This window comes from Phoca vitulina, unplaced genomic scaffold, assembly GCF_004348235.1.
Source record: "Phoca vitulina isolate PV1807 unplaced genomic scaffold, GSC_HSeal_1.0 scaffold42, whole genome shotgun sequence".
Taxonomy (NCBI): Eukaryota; Metazoa; Chordata; class Mammalia; order Carnivora; family Phocidae; genus Phoca; species Phoca vitulina.
This window is the reverse complement of record NW_022589745.1, coordinates 13,388,741-13,413,826: the sequence shown is the minus strand read 5'-3', so window position 1 is coordinate 13,413,826 and position 25,086 is coordinate 13,388,741. Positions and strand designations below refer to the sequence as shown.

At 42.9% G+C, this 25,086-nt stretch overlaps 1 protein-coding gene across 6 annotated transcripts in view; it reads right to left on the bottom strand.

Moving 5' to 3' along the window:
* Nucleotides 1-15,031: 15,031 nt before the first annotated feature.
* Nucleotides 15,032-25,086, bottom strand: part of KCNS3 (potassium voltage-gated channel modifier subfamily S member 3) — a 41,361-nt gene continuing 31,306 nt past the window's right edge. For all 6 annotated transcript variants that reach the window (XM_032430072.1, XM_032430073.1, XM_032430074.1 and 3 more), the window contains exon 3: nt 15,032-17,774. In XM_032430072.1, the coding sequence (XP_032285963.1) occupies nt 16,240-17,715 (1,476 nt within the window). In that variant the 5' untranslated portion in view covers nt 17,716-17,774 and the 3' untranslated portion in view covers nt 15,032-16,239. The remainder of the gene's footprint in view (nt 17,775-25,086) is intronic.

Here is a 25,086-nt window from a genome sequence, read left to right as displayed (position 1 = left end):
CTTTTTACAGTACTTTGATTAAAGTCAGTCTTTCCCACTAGAGTATAAGCTCATGGGACCAGAGGCTGAGGCTGGGACTTTGTTTTGTTATTTTGTTTTTTGTTTTTTGCTTACTTTCATTTTTTCAGTAAGTAGCACAGGACATGGGAAATACGGAAGGAAGGAAAGAAGGAAGGAAGGAAAGAAGGAAGGAAGGAAGGAAGGAAGGAAGGAAGGAAGGAAGGAAGGAAGGAAGGAAGGAAGGAAGGAAGGAAAGAAGGACCTGACTTGGGCAGCTCTGGGCAGTGACTTCCAGGCCTTTGGCTGGGGTGACGCTATGGATGGTGCTGCCATCCCCAGAAACCAACAGGACAGAAGGATCGTCAGCTTGGGGAGATGATGAGCTCAGTTTGGGACTTGTCCTGGGCCATCCCAATGCAGGCATTCCACAGGAGTTGGCTTTGTCTCTCTGGAGCTCAGGGGAATGAGTCCGGAAATAGAAATGGGATCACACAGGAAGAACACGCAGGGAAAGGAGAGCAGTGAGCTAAAGGTTAGCTTGCACAGAACCTACCTTTAAGTACCGGGCAGAGAGTGAACAACCCCTAAAGAAGACAGAGAAAGAATGTTCAGAAAATAACAAAAATCCAGACAATAGGGTCAAAGACAGCAAGGATAGTTCCAGAACAAGGGAAGGACCAGAGCTGCCCAGTGTGGCTGATAGGCCAGCACAGTGTGGACTCAAGTGTGCAGTAGAGTGAATTCAATAAGGGCAGTTCCAGGAGGCCAATGTGGGGTGAAAGGGGTAGCCACACCGCAGGGGCTGGGAGTCAATGTACAGGAAGACAGGGAAGGCTGGAGTCGTTGGCAATTCTTTAGAAGCTTGGCTCAGAAGCAAAGGGTAAGGTGATAAAAAGAAGGGGATGGAAGAGTGTTTGGGTGGTTTTATAGGAATGAACAGTGAGAAAAGGAGGGGCATTAAGGACAGACCAGGGGGTGACAAATGGATGGACGTCCTGCAGGCAGGCGGAAGGACTGGCGTAGAAGGCCGAGGAATGGCCGGCCATTCCCCAGGGCCAGTGCGGGTTCTGGCACCCAGTGGATGATCAATAAACACAGTGATGAATGAATGACAAACATATAAACAAACTGACAGACAGGTAAAGAGGCTGGCTTTGAGAAAGGCTGACCTTCCTAGCTTGGAAAGAAGGCAGAATGGGTACAGATATAAATAAATGGCTACCGATTGTGACTAGTGTTGCAAAAAATGCTTTCATTTTGAATGAACACTGACCTCAGAAGCTATCTGGAGATAGAGAGTGTCGAGAGGTTGAGGCACTTGTTACACAGGGACCCCCGATGAGAACCCCCCCCAGTTTTTCCAGACAGCTGCCATGGGTGCCACTGAGCGGAACTGGAAGGTACAGAGGCATGGGCAAAACTGGCCTTTGCGTCAGGAAGACAGTTTTTAATCCTGTTTAAACTTAATACTTATTTGACTTGGGAGAAATCATCTAACCTCTCTGTACCTGAGTTTGTTCTTGGCAGCATGGGGCTAACAATTATCCTCTACTCATGAGATTTTGTAACAACGAGTATAGCGTGTCTAACACAATGCCTGGCACAAAAATGCTCAAAAATTGAAGATACTATTGTTATTGCTGCTGGTGTTGCTGATGATGTTGTTTTGCAGCCAAGAAGCAAGACCGCTTGTGTCTAAATATTTCATTGAGCAGAAACCTGAGCATCCTTGATGATTGCCCTGAGTATGCTTGCACAGTGCCCCATCAGCAAATTGACAAGCCAGCCAGTGACATAAGGAAACCACGAACTGTGCATAAAGTCGTCCCAGACCTGATAGGCAGTCAGGGGAGGCAAAGGCCCCAAAGCCAGGCTCCACACCTGAGCAGGTGAACCAGACATATATGCAAAAGACAAAACCAGACTAGGTCATCAGTCAGTGTGGGTGTGGGATGACAGATGGTACAGTGTGTCCCATTCTCCCAGACAGCCCCTGCCCATATGGGGATTTGGATTCCATGAAACCAAGATGGGACGGCCAGGAACAGAGTGCTAGAGGGGTCCTGAGCCAATGTCCCAAGAGAGCAGAAAGAACAGGGTTTGGTGCACAAGCCAGAAGGCAGGAGCAGGACCGCAGGGAAATCTAAGTCGAGAGCTGGGGGCAGAAGCCGAAGAGGAGCCAACTGCGAGCAAAGCATGGAAAGCCAGATGACTACAGAAAACCACATTCAAGGTCTCGAGCTTGCCCTCATCGGCATTCATGCATGTGAGATAAAGGGTCAGGACAGATTCCAGGGGCCACTCGCTGCGCACAGAAACCGCACACTTAGCATCTCGACTCTATTCAATTTTTCTTCTGCTAACTCCTTTTTGTTCTTTCTCATTATTATTAATTTCCTGGCATTTGCTTAAGCTTATAAGTTAAAGTGCTTTGAGGACACAGTCAGGGCATGCATGCATATACCACAGTTATTTTCATTCTGTCCTGACGTATCTTTGTAAACTACTTTAAAACCCTCCACTAACAAGTCAGAGTGCAAATGATTAAATAGTATATATTTTTAAGTCTGTAACTCTGCATGTTTTCCAAATGATTTTACAGTCACCAACTTTTCTTCATCCCATTTATTCTTATCTTCTTGTTTCTCTCATCTCTATTGCATGGAGTTCTGATTGAAGTCGGTAGCTGGGGTTGGAGCATGTTCTCTGTATGCTACCCCAATTTGGGGGGGGATAAGGTGGAATGTCATTAAATAAGTAAACAACAAATAAATAAATACAGCCTGTTTCTATGTTAACAATAGATACCATTTATAGAGCACCTGCTATTTACTACGTATTGTGTCAAGTGATTTTCGTTTTGTGTAACCCTCCCGATAACAAAATTGGATGGATTTCATCATCCCCACGTGACCAATGGAGAAACAGAAGATGGAAGTAGTTGCATGGGTCACTCAGCTAGTAAGTGATCTGAATCCAAGATTACCAGACACCCACACCCAACAACACCCTCAACCACCAAGTTTTGGTTTTTTCCTCCAACGTGCAAAATGTGTACATGGGTGCACACAGACACTCTATAGAACACCAAATAGTGGAAAGTGCTGGAATGTCACAACAATTGTAACCAGTTGCCCTGACTTCTCCAGGGAGGTCCCCATGTTCAAAGTCTCCCTCCTGGAACACAGGCATGGGGAAAATGACTTTCCACTGCTCTAGGGTCCATCTCAAAGCCATTCCCCAGCTCAGAACCACCAATTCACTGAATTGCACACCTCTTAAGAATTCACAGACAGAAATGATGAATGCCCATAGAGCTCTCACACAAACTTCATGCCTCCAAAGAGGGTGGCAGTCATACCTTATGTCCTCCTTGGCTTCAGAGTCATGAAAACTGAGCCTACCATGGGAAAAGAAACTTATTTATAGACTTCCCTGGTAATGCCTGTTTTCTCAAAACTGGCTTGAGGCTTGCATATATTGATCATTTTCCTTCATTGTGACCCTGAAAGCTGACTGGGAGTATCAGCAAGCAGAATCCACTTTCATTCCTGTGAACAGACCAGAGGGGGATGGAGCTGTGGTGTGAAGATACTAAGTTCTCTGGCCCAACGCCTGGAGTCCCGCCATTCAGGATTCTTTCAGCGAAGGAGCTCTACAATCTCCTGGATTTTTATGAGCCCTCTCTGAAAACCAAAATACCCTTGGAAGGAGAGGAGGTTAGGTTAAATGGGATTAGTTCCCCCTAATTACTTATAATCCTGATTTTTAGCTTTGACTAATCCCCTGTGAGAAAGGGGTAAATGGTAGGGATGGGAATTGTGCTGGGTGAGAAGGTAAGGAGGAGCTAGAGAAGAAGACAGCCTATGCCCAAAGCCAGCCCTGCCCTCTGCCTTCCTATTCAAGCCCACCTGTAGTAGAGACTACAAGGCCATGATCTGCTGTGTACTCACCATGAGGGTCTTGACTTAGAGATCCAAAGATTCCTTTGTTCCTAGAATCAATTGTTTTCATTCACGAATTGAACAAATATCCACTGAGGACCTAAAGATTCCTTTGTTCCTAGAATCAATTGTTTTCATTCACTCATTGCACAAATATCCACTGAGGACCTATTAGCCACTATTTAAAAGTCCACAGTCTAATGGAGGAAGACACACCTACCTACACATTTTTATAATACAATGGGAGTAAATACAACAAGACAGATAGATGATAGATGCTGGATGGGAGGAAGAAAGAAATCCATTTAGGAGCATTAAGTTTAGTTGTTTTATTTGTAAGGGAGCAAGAGGTAATTTTGAGCTGATTCATAAAAGGTAAACAGGAGTGAGCTAGTGAGAGGGTGGGAGAGAAAACTTTCCAGAGAGAGGGAGGAGTATAAGCCAAGACACAGAAAATCAGGACTGCATATGTGTGTGTGTGTGTTTTGTGTGAGTGTGTGTATATGTGTGTGTGTGTATATAAACATCACTTTTAGTATGGTTGGTTAGTAGAGTTAGTAGAGTGTAAGAGGTAGGGAAGGGAAGGTGAAGCAGAAGTGGCAGACGGAGCCAGTTCTCCGAGGTCATGTGGACAGAGTTATAGAGTCAGAACTTCACCCTTGGACAATGGGTATGAGTGATGGACTGAGAGCAATAGTGACACCATCAGAGAGAGAAAAGTCAGGGTGAGCTAGGAGAAGGGAGGTGATATCCCTGTGTCTTGGTGGCAAAAATAGGAGAATCAGATTAAAGATAATCGTATTAACAATTATTCAAAGAATCTGGATAAATTGTGGCCATATCACCAATTTTCTTCAATACAAAGAAAATCCAACTCATTTTCTCAACTCTCTCTTAAGGGTGTAGATAAGCAAAAGCCTTTCCATTATTCACTATGATATTGACCAAAATTCTGATTTCTACATCTGCAGGTAGTAAGTATTCATTCCTTATAGAAAAGGAAAGGAAAAATCAATAAACAATAACCAGACAGTTCAGAGAGGTTGCCTAGTGCACATGACTAAAACAACAGAGCCATGATCAGAACCCAAGACTTACTCCAAGTCCAGTGCTCTATATGATGGAGCACCTAGCCTCAGCTGTGACACAACATAAAATGTTCACTTTTATTTCACTCTCCATCATCTTCTGACTTAGTGAAATCTCTCCTGATCCAAAAAGACTTCTACACCCACCCTAGCTCACAGTGACTTTTCCTTCCAAGAAGCCCTTTATATTTGCAGTCCAAATTATGCAAACCCCATATATTAGTCTAATATGATTTCATGACTGTTACTGATAACCATACATTGAAATTTTAGATTCTTGGGAGTACAGAGACCTACTGGGAGATAGTTCATGCTCACAAGATGAGAAGAAACACAAGAGACACATGAATTGCCTGCATTCTGATTTACTTTTTCAAGGATGTTTGTAAACAGCCTTGGAAGAGAGAGTGTCTCCAGATATTGCCCTCCAGAACAAAGGGCAAATTGCTTACTGTCTAGTATAATCAAGGTAATATTGCCCTCTAGGTTGAAGGGCAGATATGCTTACGTCCCATTTTAAAAGATGAGTGTTCCCCTAGCTGAGATGTTCCCTTCAGGCCCACTTTGCATCGCCCTATGGAGATGGGCTGAGGGAGCAGGTATAAATACTGACAGTCTAGTTATTTCCATTGCTGTGACTGACGAACTGCCCTTTGTCTCTGGCCCAGGAATCGTGTATCCTCTGCCAGCATCCGTGAATTCATGGCCAACTAACTTATTACTGTGCAAGCAGGGTAAATTTCAGACCCTTCACAGTTCTCAACGTGATCATGTCAAACAATCCTCCAGTCTTCTCCCAGATACCCAAGAAAGTCCTCATCACAGAGCAGGGCCTCAACACTATCAGCAATGTCAAAAAATAAGGAGCAAACAATTCTCAGCACTCAAATGTGGAAGTCATAGTATTGTAAATGTTAAAGACTCGGCCACTTGAGATCATCAAAATGTTGTCAATTCAATTGCTAAATAACCATTAGTCATGTGACTTAAATTAGTATGGAGCCAGTATATTATAGACATTGAGGACATGAATTCTGAGGTCAAACCAGGTCCCTGGATTCAAATCCTAGCTCCCTAATTACTAGCTGTGTGAGTTTGGGCAAGTATGATAACCCGTTTTTCAGTTTTCTCAATGATAAAATGAGGATGATGGCAGCACCCTACCTCATGGGGTTGCTGCAAAGATTAAATGGGTGAATTCATATAAAGCACCAATGTGAAGCACATGTGTACAGCTGCTGTTCCAAATACAGCAGCATATTTCAATGCATCCAAATTACTTTAAAAACTCCAGCTTTATTAGATCCACTGATTGCAGACAACTTCCTGAGATAGACTAAAACATTTAACCATCAGAAATGAAGGACAGAGGCGCCTGGGTGGTTCAGTCCGTTAGCATCCAACTCTTGATTTCAGCTCAGGTCATGATCTCAGGGTCGTGAGATGGAGCCCTGCATCAGGCTCCGCACGCAGCACGGAGTCTGCTTGATTCTCTCCTTTTCCCTCTCCCTCTGCCCCTCCCCCTGCTCTCACTGTCTCTCTCTCTCTCTCAAATAAATAAACAAATGAAATCTTTAAAAAGAAAAAAGAAATGAAGGACACACTGGGACAGCTCTATTATAGAACTCTGATGCTCAGTGAGGGATAGAAACCCTTGCCAAAACTTTTATGGACCATGGTGATGACTGTCAGCACTCAAATACTGCATTCATGAGGCGGTTATTTTGGGCCCAAGTTGTTTTTAGAATCCCTTGTTATTTGACAGGCAATATCGGATTCACAAATGTCATCAAGTCTGTAGCTGCTTAAGGAAGCCCCCAAGGCTCAGGTGTCTCCTGCCTCATGATACATATGATTATCATGGAAAAATGGTAAGGTCTGTACCAGTAATCAGTCATGGATGGAAGAGGCTGCTCATGATCTCAGAGGAGCATTGGCATTTAATAACACGCCGATGAACCATTACGAGTTTATTATCAGGCAAAGGATGAGGTGGAGAGCAAGGAGACTACATGTCTGAATCATCTGGTTTACTGTCCACACTATTCAGATTCACCATATAGTTATCAAGGCTTCAGTACATCTTCTATAATAAAACCTCAGTCAAGCGTGCCATATTAGGGAATGGAAAGACAAGGAAAGTAATGTTTATTGAACACCTCCTATGTGTCCTTAATGTGCATTATCTCAACCCTTTTTGCTGTATTAGGCCCCTTTGAATAGTTGAGAAAACAGAGGTTTCAGAGAGGTTAAGTAACGTGACCATGATCACAGAGAAGTAAATGGCGAAGCCAGCCCCTGAACCAAGCTCTGTACCCCAAAACCTATGCTCTTTTCCTGCTCTGTCTTGGGCACCACAGCCCCAGATGCCCATTCTACCACCCGTGAGCTTCTCATGAGCAAGAGAGCTGTGTCCTTTTCATCTGTATATCACCCATATATATATATATATCTCAAAGAGGACTGTTTAATAACTTTTTGTTGAACAAATGAAATTGGACACCAAGCAAAATCATAATAAATAATCTGGGTCCTAGAGGGCAAACACCAAGAATAAGTGCTCAAGGATCCTTGCCTATCATGCTGGGAAGCTGCCACAAATAACTACACAGGTCCACCAAGTCCCTTATAGACAAGCATCAAAAGCCACAGGGCCAGCTGATCAGAAGAGAGGGCAGTTCCACTGGAGGAACCTGGAATGCACAAGAGAAAGTGGCCCCCTTAAAGTCCTGTTATACATCATGCAATATCTTAGGTTTGACGTGGGCTCCCAGAGCTGGTTGACAACTCTTGCTCTGAAATCTGGAATGAAGTCTGATCAGGCCTACATTGGTCACCGGAAGCCATGGACTCCAACAGCCTGAAATATCCAGATGTCTCCCTGCATGGCTTACAGCAGGTTGGGCTGAACCAGCTGGTTGGAGTTTGGACTTGCTCTAAGAGGCTGGCTGGGACAGCCATTAAAAATGGTCTGAAATGAGAAGACACATAGACTGAGGGTATGAGGGCAAACAGGAGTGAACAACAGAAAAATCATTTGCCAAGACCCAAGGGCAGATGGCGAACAAAAGTGAAAGCTGAGAATCAGGAGCCAGAGCATACCCAGATCCATTGGAAACTGGAAGGGAGCAGTAAAGAAGGTCTGGGTCCCTGCCTGGCTGCCAATGCCATGGAGGGCTGGTGGCTCACTTCCATGGGCTGGCGAGGCCGTCAGTCTAGCCAAGAAGCAAAGGGTATAGCAAACATGCACGATTCTTGCCTCCATCTCTAACAAAGCCTGCCTACCCCCTTGAGAGCCTAGAAAGGATTCAAAAGGCTGACCTACATAGAACACCCCGCAGCTGGGGTGAGATGTGTCTGAGACGGCTCTGAAAGCTTTCTCTTGCTAGGCCATGGAAGACATGAAAGTGAGAACTGACCTCCCACAGCTCATCTTTCCTGTGACACCATGGATTGGATATCATGACCCTGCCCTCACTTCTGGAATCTGCTGGGGTTGGCCCAGGGAAGGATGAGCCAAGCATCTGACCCAGAGCCTTGCCCTCTCTTCAGCGTGTGATTAGAAGCACATGTGCTGGAGTCATCACCATCTATGGAGAGAATCCCTCACAGCAACAGATTTGCTGACAAAATTTCTGAATCCCTCATTAGCTGTTCAGAACCGACGTGGCTATTTCTCACCAGTGCACAGGGATGAATGCACGTGCTGTGCATGCCGACTAACATCTTTTGCAGTTTATAAATACCATAGCACGTGCTCCCTACTCCAATGGGAATATATCCGGTTTGCCTGCTGCAGACAAGGCACAATTTCATCCGATAATTGCTACTGGAAAAGGAGCTCTGTGTGTGCTTCGTACATCTGGCCTTACAGCACCATGGAACTTTTCCATAAAATGTATATTCACGTTGGTACTTGGCAGGATTCATTTAGGAAGAAAGCTGTGTTCAAATAAAGCTACACAGCGCTTCAGGAACCAAATGTTCTGTTCATTGATTTTTTTTTTTTTGATGATGCAGTAAAATTCATCGTAGAACACAAGGATTGTTGCTTCTTCTCTTTGTCTTTCCTCTCAAGGAAAGAGGGCCTCATGATAGCTCCTTACTATGAAGTGTTTATAAAACATACGTGAAGCATTTTTACATCCTCACAACCGTGATCTTGTTGTCACTTTTCCATACATGGAGACCCTGAGGCTTAGAAAAGTCAGATGGCTTCCCCAAGCCCGTGCAGAGAGCCATAAACAGATCTGGAATGCAAACGAAGGTATTTTGATTCCAGGTCCTGGTCTCTTTCCCGTCTTCAAACTCATTATGTCTCAGCCACATTGTCTATCTTCTGGAAACCCTGACAATCCACTTAAAAGTTGCTCCAACACTAAATGTGATTCTTCTATTTTAGATTTATAGTTCTTAATTTTAAATTAGCTTCATGTCTTGTCACACAACACTACTTCATAAATTACTTTTCTCCTGACACCTATAAATATCTTGACAGTTGCCAAATTCTGTCTAATTTCATGAATGTACTATAATCAGACAGAGAAATACCTGGTCCTACATGGGTGCAACCTGAGATAAGCCAAAAGGAGTCTTGCATTATAATGATATATAGAAGACCATTAGGGAGTCCATGTTGTATGCCAGACACTGTACCAGACACTTTACACAGAGAGCCTATATATATATAGAGAGAGAGAGAGCCTATATATATATATATATATATTATATATATAAAATATATATATATATATATATATTTTTTTTAAGTAGGCTCCATGCCCAGCGTGGTGCCCAATGAGGGGCTTAAACTCAGGACCCTGAGATTATGACCTGAGCTAAGATCAAGCTTAACCAACCGAGCCACCCAGGCTCCCCTAGAGAGACCCAATTTAATCCTTACTATCCCTGTGAGAAGGTCTATATCAACCCCAAATACAGATGAGAAGACTGAGGGTCGGAGAGATTCAAGAGCTTGTCTATGACCACAGACAAAGCTAGGATTAGAACTCAAGTTTGTCTGACACCAAAGCCCATGCTCTTATCCATTCTTCCTTTGTCCCAACCAACACAATGCATTTGTATTACCACACCATTAGAATCAAGGCTTCTTAGTAGCTGTGTGACCTTGGTGGAGGAAGATGAATATGGACCCCCGAAGAGATCTAGGTCCTAAACTCTGGAACCTGTGAATGGCAAAAGGGACTTTGTAGATTTGATAAAATTGGGGATCTTGACATGGGGAGATTACCCTGGATCCTAAATGTAATCACAAGTGCCTTAAAGGGAGGCAGAGAGAAGTGTGACACAGAAGAGAAGAAGGTGATGTGACCATGGGGGCAGACAGGAATGATGTAGGCAGCTGTGAGAGGCTGGACGAAGCATGGGACGGACTCCAGCCCCAGAGCCTTTGGAAGGAAAGAGCCCTGACAGCACCTCATTTTAGCCCCCAAGACTCAGTTCAAGCTCTGGCCTCCAGAACTGTGAGGCAATGAATTTCTGTTGTTTTAAGCCACCAAGCCTGTGATAATATCACAGCAGCTGTAGGAAACTAATACTCAAGGAAGTTTTTTAAAACTTCTGCTAAAACACCTACCTCATTTGGATGTTGGTCAAATTGGGTAACACCTAATAAATATTTTCCTTACTTTCCTGGGGGTCGAGAAAAGTCAATAAAGGTTTCAAAATTGGGATTCTTTAGAGCAGGAAAAGAGAGTTCAGAATGGAAACTGATTGGCTTGAAGAACACAGACATTCTTTGTTCAAGGGGCAGTTAGCGGTTGGTTCCTCCTTCCGTGAGTGTAACACAAGGACAAATGAACTTTTAAGCACTGTTGGCAGCACTTAGGTTAAATGTAAGCTGTAAGGTGTGTTCTCTCAGCCTCCAGAGATCTTTAAAAACTGAGGGAAGGGATGCCTGGGTGACTCAGTTGGTTAAGAGTCTGATTCTTTGTTTCGGCTCAAGTTGTGATCTCAGGGTCCTGAGATCGAGCCCCATGTCCGGCTCTGCCCTCACTCTGGGGGCTGCTTGAGATTCTCTCTCTCCCTCTCCCTCTCCCCCTCCCGCTGTTCCCATGCTCTCTCTCTCTCTCTCAACCAAATAAATACATAAAATCTTTAAAAACCGAGGAAATAGTAATCTGTCTCAGATAATTCAAGGGTCTCAGCAGAAATCATTTCACTTACTTCTTGAGCTCCCACTTCCCTGTGATGCTTTAACACATAATTTGTAGAATTCTTTTACCTGAACCAGGTGTTCACAAATGCCAAGTAACTGGAGAGTAGAGGTTATGCAATACCTTCAAAGACCGGATATTTGATACTACTAAGAAATTATTAAGCTGGGGGCACCTGGCTGCCTCAGTCTGTAGAGCATGCAACTCTTGATCTCGGGGTTGTGAGTTTGAGCCCCATGTTGGGCCTAGGGCTTACTTTAAAAAAAAAAAAAAACTTAAAAGAAATTGTTAATTTTTAGTTTATTGGCATTGCCTTTGTATTTAGAAAAAGATTATTTTTTTTAAATATACTTAATGTAATACTTACGGATTAGAGGATATGACTGACATTTGTTTTAAAACAAACCAGAGAGGAGAGGAAGTGAGTTGAGGAAGAGAGGAAATGAGTTTCTAATGAGTTGATAATGTTGAAGCCAGGTGGTCGTCACATGTAGTTACATTGATGCTATGCTTGCAACTTTTTATACATGCTTGAAATTTTCCATAATAAAATGTAGGTAGGGAAGAAGGCAGGGAAGGAGGGCAGAATGCACTGTGGTGTGCTTCAGTCTGGATTTGGTCTCTATGAATGCCTCTAGCTGCATGCCTTGGCTGAGTCACTCCTCTTCCTCATGACCTCCCAGGTCCCTCTGAGCTGTTGCATTCATGGCTTTAAGCAAGTGCTTAGCCATCCTGCGTACCTACTCTTGCTCAGCTCACCCCTCCTCTGTCCTGTGTTCCTAAATGCTTTGGCATTCTTCCTGAGGACAAATGAGCAGATGCCAAAAATGACCAAAGGTTAAGCCACCGAGTGATTTTCAAGCAAATCAATTTTATGGATCTATTGATGTTCAAGAAAACTTTTACCCCCAGGGGCGCCTGGGTGGCTCAGTCATTAAGCGTCTGCCTTCGGCTCAGGTCATGATCCCAGGGTCCTGGGATCAAGCCCCACGTTGGGCTCCCCGCTCAGCTGGAAGCCTGTTCTCCCTCTCCCACTCCCCCTGCTTGTGTTCCCTCTCTCACTGTGTCTCTCTCTGTCAAATAAATAAATAAATAATCTTTAAAAAAAAAAAAAAGAAAAGAAAACTTTTACCCACATCACTCTCCAGCAGTTCTAGGGGCTTTGCTCCTCCTCATCAGACAAAGGGAAAGAAATGACTCTGCAAATGTTTTTAATAACCTAAATTTTAAGGCAAGCTAATTAATTCCCCATGTCCTCAACAGCAATAAAACCTCATTGGTTAGCACTCTACTGACAGAGAATAAGAAAAATTCATTGGCAGGTTAAAATCTGTTTTTTGGCTATGCGAATTTATAATGTAAACAAAGTTAGAGGGGAACTAACCAATTTGCAGAAAGAAAGTGAATTACATAAATGTCCCAGATAGAAAGGATTCTGGTGATTATTCTTAAATCCAGCCTAAGAAAAGGTGTTCAGAGAAGGGCTGCCTGGCCTCCTAAATGCACAGCTAGTTAGCTCTGGTGCTGATACCCAATCCCCAGGCTCCCTGATGCCCACTTCTTCCCTAAAGTAGACATACAGATAGGACCAGTCACAAGTTTGCCTAAGAACTTGAGAAACACCTTTTTGCTAACATGAGGCAAACCCTTAATATTATACTGAATCATATTGAAGCTGCTATGATTCTAGACCAAAAAAAAAAAAAAAAAAGATGGAATAATGACAATTTCGTATGGTGTAAATCATCCCTTTCCGACTGTTAGAAAAAGCTTTTCCAATAATATTAACCAACTCCATAAAATAGTACAGCGGTCTCAGAGCACAGAAACCCCAAGACAATGGCCCATCATGACCCTCTAGATGGGGACAATAACAATTGCCCCCCAAATTCTAAGTTAAATATAAAATCAACACATGGGGATGAGCGCAGGCATATAAAAAGCAACTGTGACTAATATGGGCATAGTTGAACCTCCACAGGGGAAAAAAATGGGATAATCACATCTAAAGATGGAAGATCCTTTAACTAAAGAAGGGTGGTGGTTGGCGTAGAGGGGAAAGAGAAACCCCAAAGGCAGAGATGAGCAGTGTCTGCAGCTGGGACCCATCCAGTGGCAGTGAAAGTTTTCTCCCTAAAACTGAACCAAACTCACCAGGATCTCAGAACTAAAGTTCCCAAATAGCTCAGGTGTCACCTCCTCCAGGATGCCCTCCTTCTCTCACACACATACACATACATGTCAGCTGACTAATTTATCTCCTGTTAGCCTAAAGTCTCCCTGAAAGCAAAGACCATGTGTCAACCTGTCATTCCCAGTGCCTTCCCTGAGTACACATGCCAGTAAGCACGGGGGAAATGGAGAGTAGAAACACAAGCAAGCTGAGACAATCTCCAGCAGAGGAGGACTGGGAGGGAGGAAATCACGCCTGGTGGTGTAGGTCCTTGGGTGAGTCACTGACCTTCCAAACCACCATAGAACTGCGCTGAAGATGCTAACACAAATCCAAGGACATGGAAGAAAAGGTCACAGGGTAGGGACAAGGAATCTGAAAGAATTAAAAGACAGAACTCTCCCAAAGTGGCCTGATCCCGCTCAAATGAACCCCAATGCCCGGGACTGCTCACACAGCAATAGGCAAGGCCAGAGGTAGTTCGGGTTGGCTGGCTTCCTCCTCGGCCCCTCATTCCCCACTCCTCTGCCAGACCCCCTGTGCCATGGGCCTTTAGCCTCTGACTCAACCCGCAGGCAACAAGAAGCCCGCCATCTTACCACACGGGATGAACAACAGGTGACCTGTGTGGCTAGAGGCAGAAACACAGTTGCTGTTCTGCTCCAACCGTAAAAGCTCAGGTGAAAGGATGTAGGACTCTAGCTCTCCTTCAGTACCCAGCAGCTGAGAGACATTCCTGAACTGTACAACCCCAGGCTGCCCACTGCACCTGCCACTCAGGCTCAAGGAAGCACCCTCACAGTCTGCTCCAGCTTCGAGGGCATTCTAGAAAACTCGGTTTGTCAACGAACGTGCCTGCTTTGCGGGTCAGGGAAGGACAGGTACATACACAGCATTTTCCCCATTCAACTCACATACTGGAAAAATCAAAGTCCAACAGAATTTGTTGCTCTTTGCCTCTCCTGATGAACTCTTTCCTGATGTGTCCTTAAATCTACTCCCCAACGCAGCAGAGTGGGAGGCGGTGTGATGCCGTGTTCAAAGCACGGGTTCTGGAATCTCGATCCCAGGGTTCTCAGCCCAAGTCCATTATTCACTGTGTGCACTGGCGCTTTCCTTGCGAACCTCAGTTTCCTTGTCTTAAAGCGTGGACAGGAATAAACCCTTGCTCACAGCGATGTTGTAAGCAATCGGTGAGATTATATAGGTCGTGCACTTACAGAGCAGCTGATTATTATCATTGCTGTTGCTTTTCTTACTATTACCATTATCAATATCATTGCTGGTACTGTTACTGTTACTGTTACTGTTACTATTACTATTACTATAGAAGCAGCCTTCAGCTACTGCACTACTAATTGGGAAATCTTTAATAAAAACCAGATCCCAAATCCTATCGCTATGCTTCAAAACTATAATTATGCCACCATCAAAAAGGCATTTTGGGGAAAAGAAAGCTTTTTCAAATGGGCAGGGGATGACACACATGCATGAATAAACCTCCAGATTTAAAAGTGACTATAAACCCTGTTCACAGTTATATCCGTCTCAGAAGGCACGGAAACGTTGAGAGATGAATCAGAGTTCTCTTCATCAGATAACCTACAGGCGACGTCCTTCTTTCAATGAAATGCATCTGCAAACATAGGAAGTTGTATAATAAATCCATGCAGCTTTTCCTTTCAAAAAGATCTCAGGGAAAGAACTCAGTCTGACAGCAGGAGTTAGGGTCACCATACGTCTCCAAGATTAAGACTTTAGCTAAAGTCTCTCCACCTGGGCTGGAATTGCTCTGTCACTGCTCTGGAAATGAGTATGTATGTCTTCCTTCATTGTGCGGGGCCTCCTTTATAGAAGAGGCAGACATTACTGTCTCGAAGGCGACTTTAAAATGGTTGCTGGCATCGCTCTTTCCAGTGATTAAAGTTCCATGCCTCCGGCCATAATGAATCACATCTGTGTGTTTGTACAACATTTCTCCTTTCTTCCACTCACGGAATGTGTCTCTGCCTGTGAATGTGGGGCTTTACTCTGCTCTGCATAATTTTCAGGTGATGAGGTTTTATCTCAGCAAGAGAAATTATAAAATACAAAATATAGACTGGAAGGATATCTGTGAGGGCACATGCTTCGTGCGTATATGCTAACTTGAGTATGTCCTGAAAGTGCACACGTTTAATCAGTTGACCCCGGACATGATCCTTCTCCCTGCCAACTACCACCAGTCTCCTGAACAAAAGAACTAGCCTGTTGTTGATGTTTACCCAAAATTCAGAAACGAACCGCAAGGACTCTTGATACTCCAAAAAGAGCATTGCCCTTCCAAACCGATTTTGAACATACTGACATGGACTTACTCGACAGAAAAACATACAACCAAGACATTCTCCGTACTGAATTAGGCAAGTTTATTAGGCTCCTAATTTCCATGTCTAGAACACAAACATGGATTCACATGCATTGTCTCATTTTGTGGATCTTACATGCATGTAGTCTTCAGTCAGCTGGGCCTCTGATTCTACTTGTCAGTAATTTACAGTTAGCTCAATGTGAGTAGATGACAAACACAGAATGATACATAAGCCGTAGCAATAAATCCCACCCGATACCATTTACCTTTTTTCCAAAATCATATCACAACTCTCTCTTGTAAAAAATAAATTTCAGAACAAGGCATTTAATTCACTTCACTGAGAAAAATAAAGAAGATTCTATCATTTTGGAGCAATGAATGTCCAACTATGGCTGAAAGGTACACCCTGAGAATTAAATGATTTTAACGAACCCATTGAGGTTTATAAAGCTGTGTTAACCTAACATCAGGAAGGGACACAAGATACAGGCACAAATGTCCCTGCTCATTTCGCTGTGCAATTCTCCAAGGATGCGGTATTATAAACATCCTCGTTGTCTTCGATGCTTGAAGCATCTGTGGAATCGGGATCGCTCACCACAATTCCCACAGAAGATAGACTGGTAATGAAGGCGTGCATCCGCTGTGCGTAAATATCCCTAATGTTAAAGTAAGGGAGCTCATGACACTTCTCTGGTGGGTCCTCACTGCACTGGTCCACGTCAATGTCCTTCTGCTTCTGGTAGTACTTGGAAAACTTGTTGAAGATAATGGTGATAGGAAGGGCCACCACCAAGATCCCACAGATGATGCACGTGCTGGCGATAAGCTTCCCGGCCAAGGTGACTGGGTGGGTGTCTCCGTAGCCCACAGTAGTCATGCTGATGGTGGCCCACCACCAGCAGATGGGGATGCTGGTGAGGCTGGACGTGTGCTCATCTTTCTCCACAGAGTAGATAAGCACGGAAAAGATGGAAATGCCCACAGAGAGAAAGAGAAGAAGCAGCCCAACTTCATGGTAGCTGTGTCTCAGTGTGGCACCTAGAGACCGAAGTCCTACTGAGTGCCGGGCAAGCTTGAGAATTCGGAAAATCCTCATAAGCCTGAGGATCTGGACCACCTTGCCCATGTTCTCAATGTCCTCGCTCTCTTCCTCCTTGGTGTCCACAGCCAAGGTGGCATAGAAGGGGATAATGGAGACGAAGTCAATTATGTTCAGAGGGTTCTTCCAGAATTTCTTTTGACAGGGAGCAGCCACCAGCCGGATGGCCAGCTCGCCAGTGAACCACACGATGCATGCGATCTCCACGCCTTCCAGCACAGGGTCATCCACCTCCCCGTCCTCGTTCTGGAACTCCGACATGCTATGGACACACATGGCCACAATGGAGGCCAGCACCACACTCAAGGAGGAGATGGCAATGAGCTTGGCAGACAGGCAGTGGGCCGGGTTTTCCATTCGAATCCAGATCTTCTTCCGGAGCTGACCAAATCGCAGCTTGTCAAACTTCTCCAGCTCCTTCTCAAACAGAGACGACTCCTCAAAGGAGGAGTCGGTACTCACGTCGTTGCTCTTCTGGTCCCAGTCCTTCTCATGGTTTTCCTCCTTGCGCTCCTGGTAGCGATTACTGCAGCAGGAATCGAGGAAGAGCTCGTTGATGCCCCAGTACTCGATCTCCTGGCAGAATGAGAACACGCACAGCTCCTCCATGACGTGCAGCTTCCCCGTATAATAAAAATTCAAAACATATCTGAACAAGGACGGGTTCCGATCGAAATAGTACTCCTTATCGGCCACGCTATAGTCATCACACAGCTCTAGAATGGCCTCTTCTGAGTGACAGGTGAGCAGCTTTCCAAGTCTGGTGTGAGGAAACCGCAGGAGGGTGCTTTGGTCGACGGACTGCTTAAAGCCCCCCACGTTCAAGTTGACAAGTTCCTCGTCTGGTCCAGGGCGATGGAAAAACTCACCAAACACCATGATGGACACAGGAGGCCAGGAGCTGGATGGGAAGGGAGATGAGGAAGTTCACGCTGCACCTGGAAGGAGCACAAGACGGCATTAGCACTGTCCCGTCGTGCTTTGCCAAGCTTATTTTTAATCTGCCCTTTCCAGGATGATGGGCTACATGAAGAGCAAAGCAGGAAATGGAATAAAAAGGAATATACAGCATTCCGCATTTGAACTGGAAGAAAATCAACACAAAACAGGTTGTTTGGCAAAAGCTGGGGTTGATAGATCCATTTTTTAGGAAAAAGAAGACTGCCATATCCTTTTCATAAACTTTAATTCCTATTTCTTTATTTTCTAAGCATACAAAAGTTACCTCCCACCCCCCCTCCCCAAAGAAACAATGCATGGATCACTTACGCAATAGAAGCCTCTCCAGTCCAGTCTCAACCACAGGGCTCCCGCATATGGGAATGCTCGGTTCAGACGTGATAGGCTGGTTGCTGCCTGGCTTGTAGCTCACCTCTCCCTGTACCCAGGGCCCAGTCATGCACCCTCACAAACAGCCCTCCCTTCTGCTCTGACCCTCACCCCCCACCCACACATGACCAGGGGCTCGGCTCAGCTCTTACAAAAGATGTAGCTTTCCCCTTGTGCTTCCATGTTTCACTCTTTTAAGAGAAAGCCCTATCCCTAGTTTGGATGTGGACAATGAAGAGGATATAATTATCCCCCTGTCCTTAAGTACCCTACATCTTAAAGATATAGTTACACTTAATGGGATGCTGTTTCAGGTACATCCGCAGGGAAGAAAGTGACTTGGGAAAACCTCTGTAAGTTAATTGCACCATCAGTTTCCTGACACAAACGTGCTTCTCTTCCACCTGCTCCTTCTCCTCACAGACTGTCCCCCACACACTCCCAGTTGCTCCACAGATACCAAGTCTATATTGGTCCAGCACATGCTTCCTGTTTCTGGATGTGACACTAACTAGGATGCACCGGATCTATTTCTCAAAGAGAAAGTAATAGATTTTGACCATCACCCAATACAATGGTGCTCCCTCAGAGTAAATGGTGTAGATAAAAGAAAGGTAGGAGATTGTCAAATACTAAGTTCCCACAGGATACTATTAGATGCTTTGTAGACATGACATCATTTATTCCTTCCAATTCCTTCCACTTTACAGAAGGTGTACAGAAAAATGGATACCCAGAGAGGTTGAATCAAAGATCACAGGATAGGTAAATGGTAGAGCCAAGATTTAAACCTGGGTTGGATTAGCCATGATACTTCCACTACATACACCCTCTCCCCAACTTTCTCCCTTATTATAACCCAAGAATCCAATGTGGGAAGTGCTATAGCAGAAATGAGTCAAGCATCTTTGGCATTACTGAAAAGAGCAATGACCCCTGTCATTGGTTCTATCTGACTCATATGTTAAAGGTTTAAGCAGAGTTGACCAAACAAGGGGAAAGGGCATTCCCAACGGTGGGCATCAGAGGGTGGGCAGAAGCCAGATTGGGAAGAATCTTGTATAGCAGCCTACAGAGTCTGGACTTTACCTGTAGGCAAGACCACTAAATGGTCTTAATCAGTGATTGGACACAGTTGTCTTTGTGACTGTGACCTAGAAAGACCCCACTGACAGCAGGGTGGGAGTTTGCTGGGGGGCAAAGGCCAGGGTCAAGGAGACAGGGCTGCAAAAGAACAGGTGAGAGGAACGGAGAGGCCCCCAACTCATACAGCAGTGGTGTGTGTAAAAAGGAAGGGACAGAAATCAAGAAAAGTTTATAATGCTGAATCAGCAGTACTTGGTGATTGGAAAAAAAAAGGACAGGGAAGTGGAAAAGTGAAAAGAGGATGTGTTTTCTACTCTGCGTAAGTGGCTGATAATGGGGACACAATTAGAGGAAGCAAAAAGGTCAGGAAGGGATTTTTTTGCTCCTTATGCTTATGAAAAGCCAAGGCTGTCCGTGAGACAAGAGATTCCTCCCCTGAGGAAGGCACCAGAGGACACAGCCTCCAAGTCCAGCCCCCTGCCACCCACCCCAGGAGGAAGCCTCCAGTCATAAAGCAGGCATGGGCATTTGCTCTCGAGACACTAACTGAACGTGTTCCCATGAGCGTGTTCCCATGAAACCAGAGACCGTAGCATAGCTTGACATACCAGTTAATAGATTTGCTGACCTCTTCAAAATACTTGGGTTTTTTTTTTTTTTTTTTTTTTTTCTGCCTCTGCTTTCTATTTTTAGCTAGATATCTTCTTTGTCGGGCCTAAATCAGAGCTCATGGCTTGGTCCAAATATTTATGGAACTTCAGATCTCTGAAAGCAGGCTTGTGCTCATGGCAAGTATAATAGTAAAACATTCCAAGGAGCTAGTTTTAGCTAATCTGGCATTAAGAAATTAATGGACATTTTCTTCTGGTGCCTTATTTTTCATCTCCTTGGCTATTCTGGAAAGCCACGTGATAGAACACCAATGTCTGCCTTCATGACACACCTGCAGAAGCCGGTCTCATCATCAGTGGGCGTGTAATCCATTTCCCGATCATTCTGCAGTCACTTTTCTAAAGAACACTGTTATCACCCTTAAGGTCAGTCTTCCCACTCAGTCCTCCTTGCTTTGTAATCACTCCGTACCAGTGAAGCCCATTATGAAGCCCATTCGTGCCACAAAGTCTCATCATAAAAACAATACACATCATAAAATAAAGGGCTCCTTGTTGTGGGGACTTCAGCAGAGAGAAAAAGGAAAGCATCTCTGGATCAGATCAAATGCTTGAGCTCAGAGCACAAGCTGAGATTTTCCAAGGCTTGTTGGCCAGAGAAGGAGGTTTGGTTTCCTTGCCTGTGTCCATCCCCCAACAGCCAACAGGGGGCAGGGAAGAAGGAGCTCCCACCTTTATCTTCTGTAGGAAGGTTCCCTGGCATGCAGACAGTCCCTTGCCAATTACAAACATTGCTTCTGTCATTTGTCCCTCACTATCACCCTGGGATTTTGCCAATGAGCAGGCAGGATCAGAGGAGATGAGTGGGCATCGCGCAGCTATTAAGGGTTAGAACGGAGGTGCAAGCTCTACCGATTCCAGAGCTTTCTACAGCATGCTGCCTCACACATCCAAAGTGACATAAAGACAGGCAGATACTGAGCATCATTATTTCCAAGATTCTTATTCATTTACTCCTATCCAGAAAACATTTATGAGATCAAAGGTATATTTATACATATCGATGTATATTTATGATTTATATGAATTACACATTTGTGATTCATTTATATATGTAAATATATGCATTTATTTATATGTGTAAACATGTACACATTTATATGTGTATTTATAAATACATAAATAAACTTTAAATACTTTAAAGCATTTTCTTTATGCATATTCATGTGATCTGTAATCCAAAAATTGGACTGCATACTCTATTAATGAGTCTGTGGGGAAGCAGGGGCGGGAGGGATGCAAAATGAAGAAGAACCCTTTTAGAGGAGAATTTGACAAGATGTGGCAAAACTGTAGAGGCATTTACCCTTTGCCCCAGCAATCTCTCTTCTAGAAATCTCTCCCAAAGAGAGACAAAAAATTGATAACACCTGCATAACTGGAAACAATCCAAATAGCCATCAATAAAAGACTGGCCAAATAAACTACGGTCTATCTCTCTATATATGCAATGGAGTGATTTCTAGGATATGTTACTTAAGTAGAGGGAAAATATGTGTGTATATATATACATATGCATACATGCATATACCTATACATATGTACACACACACACACTTAGAGAATTACACAATTATGAAACAAAATTAAATAAAAAGAAAAGGACAATCCCTAAAAATTTAACTTTACTGTGTATCAAATTGGCCATTAACCTCAGAGAGATAAATTATTTCCAGATTTTTTAAATTTAATTTAATTTTAATAATTTGTACATCCAAAGTGGTATACACCCTAGGACAAATAAACTCTAAACATCTTAAAAATATTTTTAGTATTCATATTGGTATAATTACTCTGAAACGTTTATGCACACACACATAGGGTAAAGCAAATAAATGATTATATTAATGTCATGAAGAACCCCCAAGATTTTGAGTGCAAAATAAAATACAAATGTAAAAATCAAAGAAATTAAATAGAAGCCCAATGATCCTAAATTTGAATTGGAAATAGCATTATGAACTGATAATTTAACTTTTCCTAAAAGAAAATTTTATTTCCACTGAAAAAGCCTACAACAAAATGACCAACTCTAATGGATGTTAAGAAGTGTCACTTATATCTCCCCTTTCAAACTGAGCCACTCATTCTCACACCTGCTGGAAGTGTTAATAGCTAAGGGCTCTCAGTTAAGTCCCTCTTTGGGAATCACCCTCATTCAAAGACAGCTGTCTTGCCTAAGGTCACACTCCTTCCCCAGGCCAGTTCACATCCAATGACTTATGTCTGAGGGGGCTATAAAGACCCAGCACCTTTTTCTCAAGGTAGGCTCCAGAGTTCCCATAGGATCAGCTAAGATTTCTGTTCCAGCCTCATCACAGTTCAACTCTTCTCCTTGCCCAATCCTACTTCCTTCACTTCCCACTGGTATTGGTCCCAAGGGCACCTCCCAACAAACTTCCTGCACATAAAACTCTGTCTCAGTCTATTTCCCTGGGAACCCAACTGAAGACACCAAGTCAAGAGCAATGAACATCTCAAGTTTGTGCAGATTAAGGCATCAAAATATAATTTCTCACTAAAAAAACAAGGGCTCCTTGGAGAAATAGCCAATCCTGGGCCTGGGGTAAGAAATACCCAAGATAAATGCAAGCTGGTACAGCCACTCTGGAAAACAGTAGGGAGGTTCCTCAGAAGTTAAAAACAGAGCTACCCTTGGACCCAGCAACTGCACTACTAGGTATTTACCCCAAAGATACAAACGTAGTGATCCAAAGGGCCATCTGCACCCCAATGTTTATAGCAGCAATGTCCACAATAGCCAAACTATGGAAAGAGCCCAGATGTCCATCGACAGATGAATGGATAAAGAAGATGTGGTATATATAACTACAAAGGAATATTACTCAGCCATCAAAATGGATGAAATCTTACAACATGGATGGAACTGGAGGGTATTATGCTGAGCAAAATAAGTCAATCAGAGAAAGACAATTATCATGTGGTTTTGCTCATATGTGGAATATAAGAAATGGTGCAAAGGATCATAGGGGAAGGGAGGGAAAACTGAATAGGAAGAAATCAGAGAGGGAGACAAACCATGAGAGACTCTTAACTATAGGAAACAACCTGAGGATTGCTGGAGGGGAAGTGGATGGGTGGATGGGGTAACTGGGTGATGGGCATTAAGGAGGGCACATGATGTAATGAGCATTCAGCATATGCAACTGATGAATTACTGAACTCTACATCTGAAACTAATGATGTACTATATGTTGGCTAATTAAATTTAAATTTAAAAATAAGAAATACCCAAGATAAGCCTGGACTATCTTGTTATATTAGAAAGCAAGGAAGCTATCAACAAGGACAGGGGTAGAGTCAAAAGGACTCAGGGCCAACTTAAGGAGACTCCCACTGGTCAAAGATAGTAAATCTGTGCATCAAAAAAAAAAAAAAAATCTCCCGATAGATTGACCTCTGTTGAACATATTAAAATCCCTGAGTTCATAATAATATTTTTTAAGAAAGGAAGAAAGAAATACATTGGTCACCTTGGGAGGGTATTAGAGTATCAGTTCATTATTCTGGAATGTGAGGAGGAAAAAAAAGAAAATCAAACATTTATCCTATGTTTTCCTGCATGAATTATACCTTAGGAGAACTATATAGTAGTTAAAGAGCAAAATTTTTCTTTATAAAAATATTCCAATAACTCAAAAATAATAGTAACAGAAACAACTAAAATGGTACACTAGAAAATATATATTTAGATTTAAAAACACAAACAGTTTGAAAGTAAAAGCATGAAAATTGTAATCAGAGAGCAGGAGTGGCATACTGATACCATACCATATAAAAATAAAACAGTCCATCAGTCAAGTAAACATAAAAATTATAAATACAGATGTACCCAGCAACTGAGCCCAAAAATAGTATCTCTATTTGCAGATGGCATGATCACATATATAGAAAATCCTATGGAATGCATACACACACAAAAATTATTAGAACTAATAAATAAATTCAGCATTGTTGCAGAATATGAAATCAATATACAAAAATCAATTATATTTCTATACATTAGCCATGAGAAAACAGAAATATGAAATTTAAAAAACAATTCCATTTACAATAGCAACAAAAATTAATATTTAAAAATAAATTTAACAAAAGTGGTACAAATTTGTGCCAAAACTACAAAATACTGTTGAAAGAAATTAAAGAAGACATAAGTAAATGTAAACACAACCCCAAATAGCAGGACTCCCCAAATTAATCTATAGATTCAACATAATTCCTATCCAAATATTAGCTGCCTTTTTCTTTTCAGAAATTGACAAGCTGATTCTAAAATTCATACGGAAGTGCAAGAGACCCAGAATAGCCAAACAATCTTGAAAAAGAACAAAGTCAGAAGACTCATACTTCATGATTTCAAAACTTGCTACAAAGCTACAGTAATCAAGACAGGATAGGGTTGGTGTAGGATAGACAGGTCAAGGGAACAGAATTAAGAATACAGAAATAAGTCCATATCTATGGTCAACTGATTTTCAACAAGGACGTCAAGACAATTCAATAGGGAAAGAACAATCTTTCCGATAAAGGGTATTGGGAAACTTGGATAGCCACATGCAAAAGAATAAAATTGGATGCCCATCTCATATCATATACAAAAATTAATTTATCAGTGAATCAGAGACCTAAATAGAGGTGCCAAAACTATAAAACATGCATAAGAAAACACAGGCATAAATTTTTGTGACCTTGGATTAAAATGACTTCTTAGATATGCACCAAAATCACAATACAATAAAAGGAAAAATAGATAAACTGACTTCATCAAAATTAAAAATTTTTGCTTCAAAGAACATTATCAGGTCAAAGGACAAGTATCCTTGTTGTCCCATCATGTGGGACATGATGGGAGAAACCCACATGATGGGAGAAAACATTTGCAAATCATTTATCTGATAATGATCTAGTATCCAGAAAAAAGAACTCTTACAGCTCAACAATAAAAAGACAAATAACTTACTTAAAAATGGGCAAAGGGTTTCAACAGACATCTCTCTAATGACATACAAATGGCCAAAAAGTCCATGAAGAGATGGAACATCATTTGTCATTAGGGAAAATGACAATCAAAAACGCGAGATACTCCCTGCTCAGCGGGGAGTCTGCCTCTCCCTCTGATCCTCGTCCCTCTCATGCTCTCTGT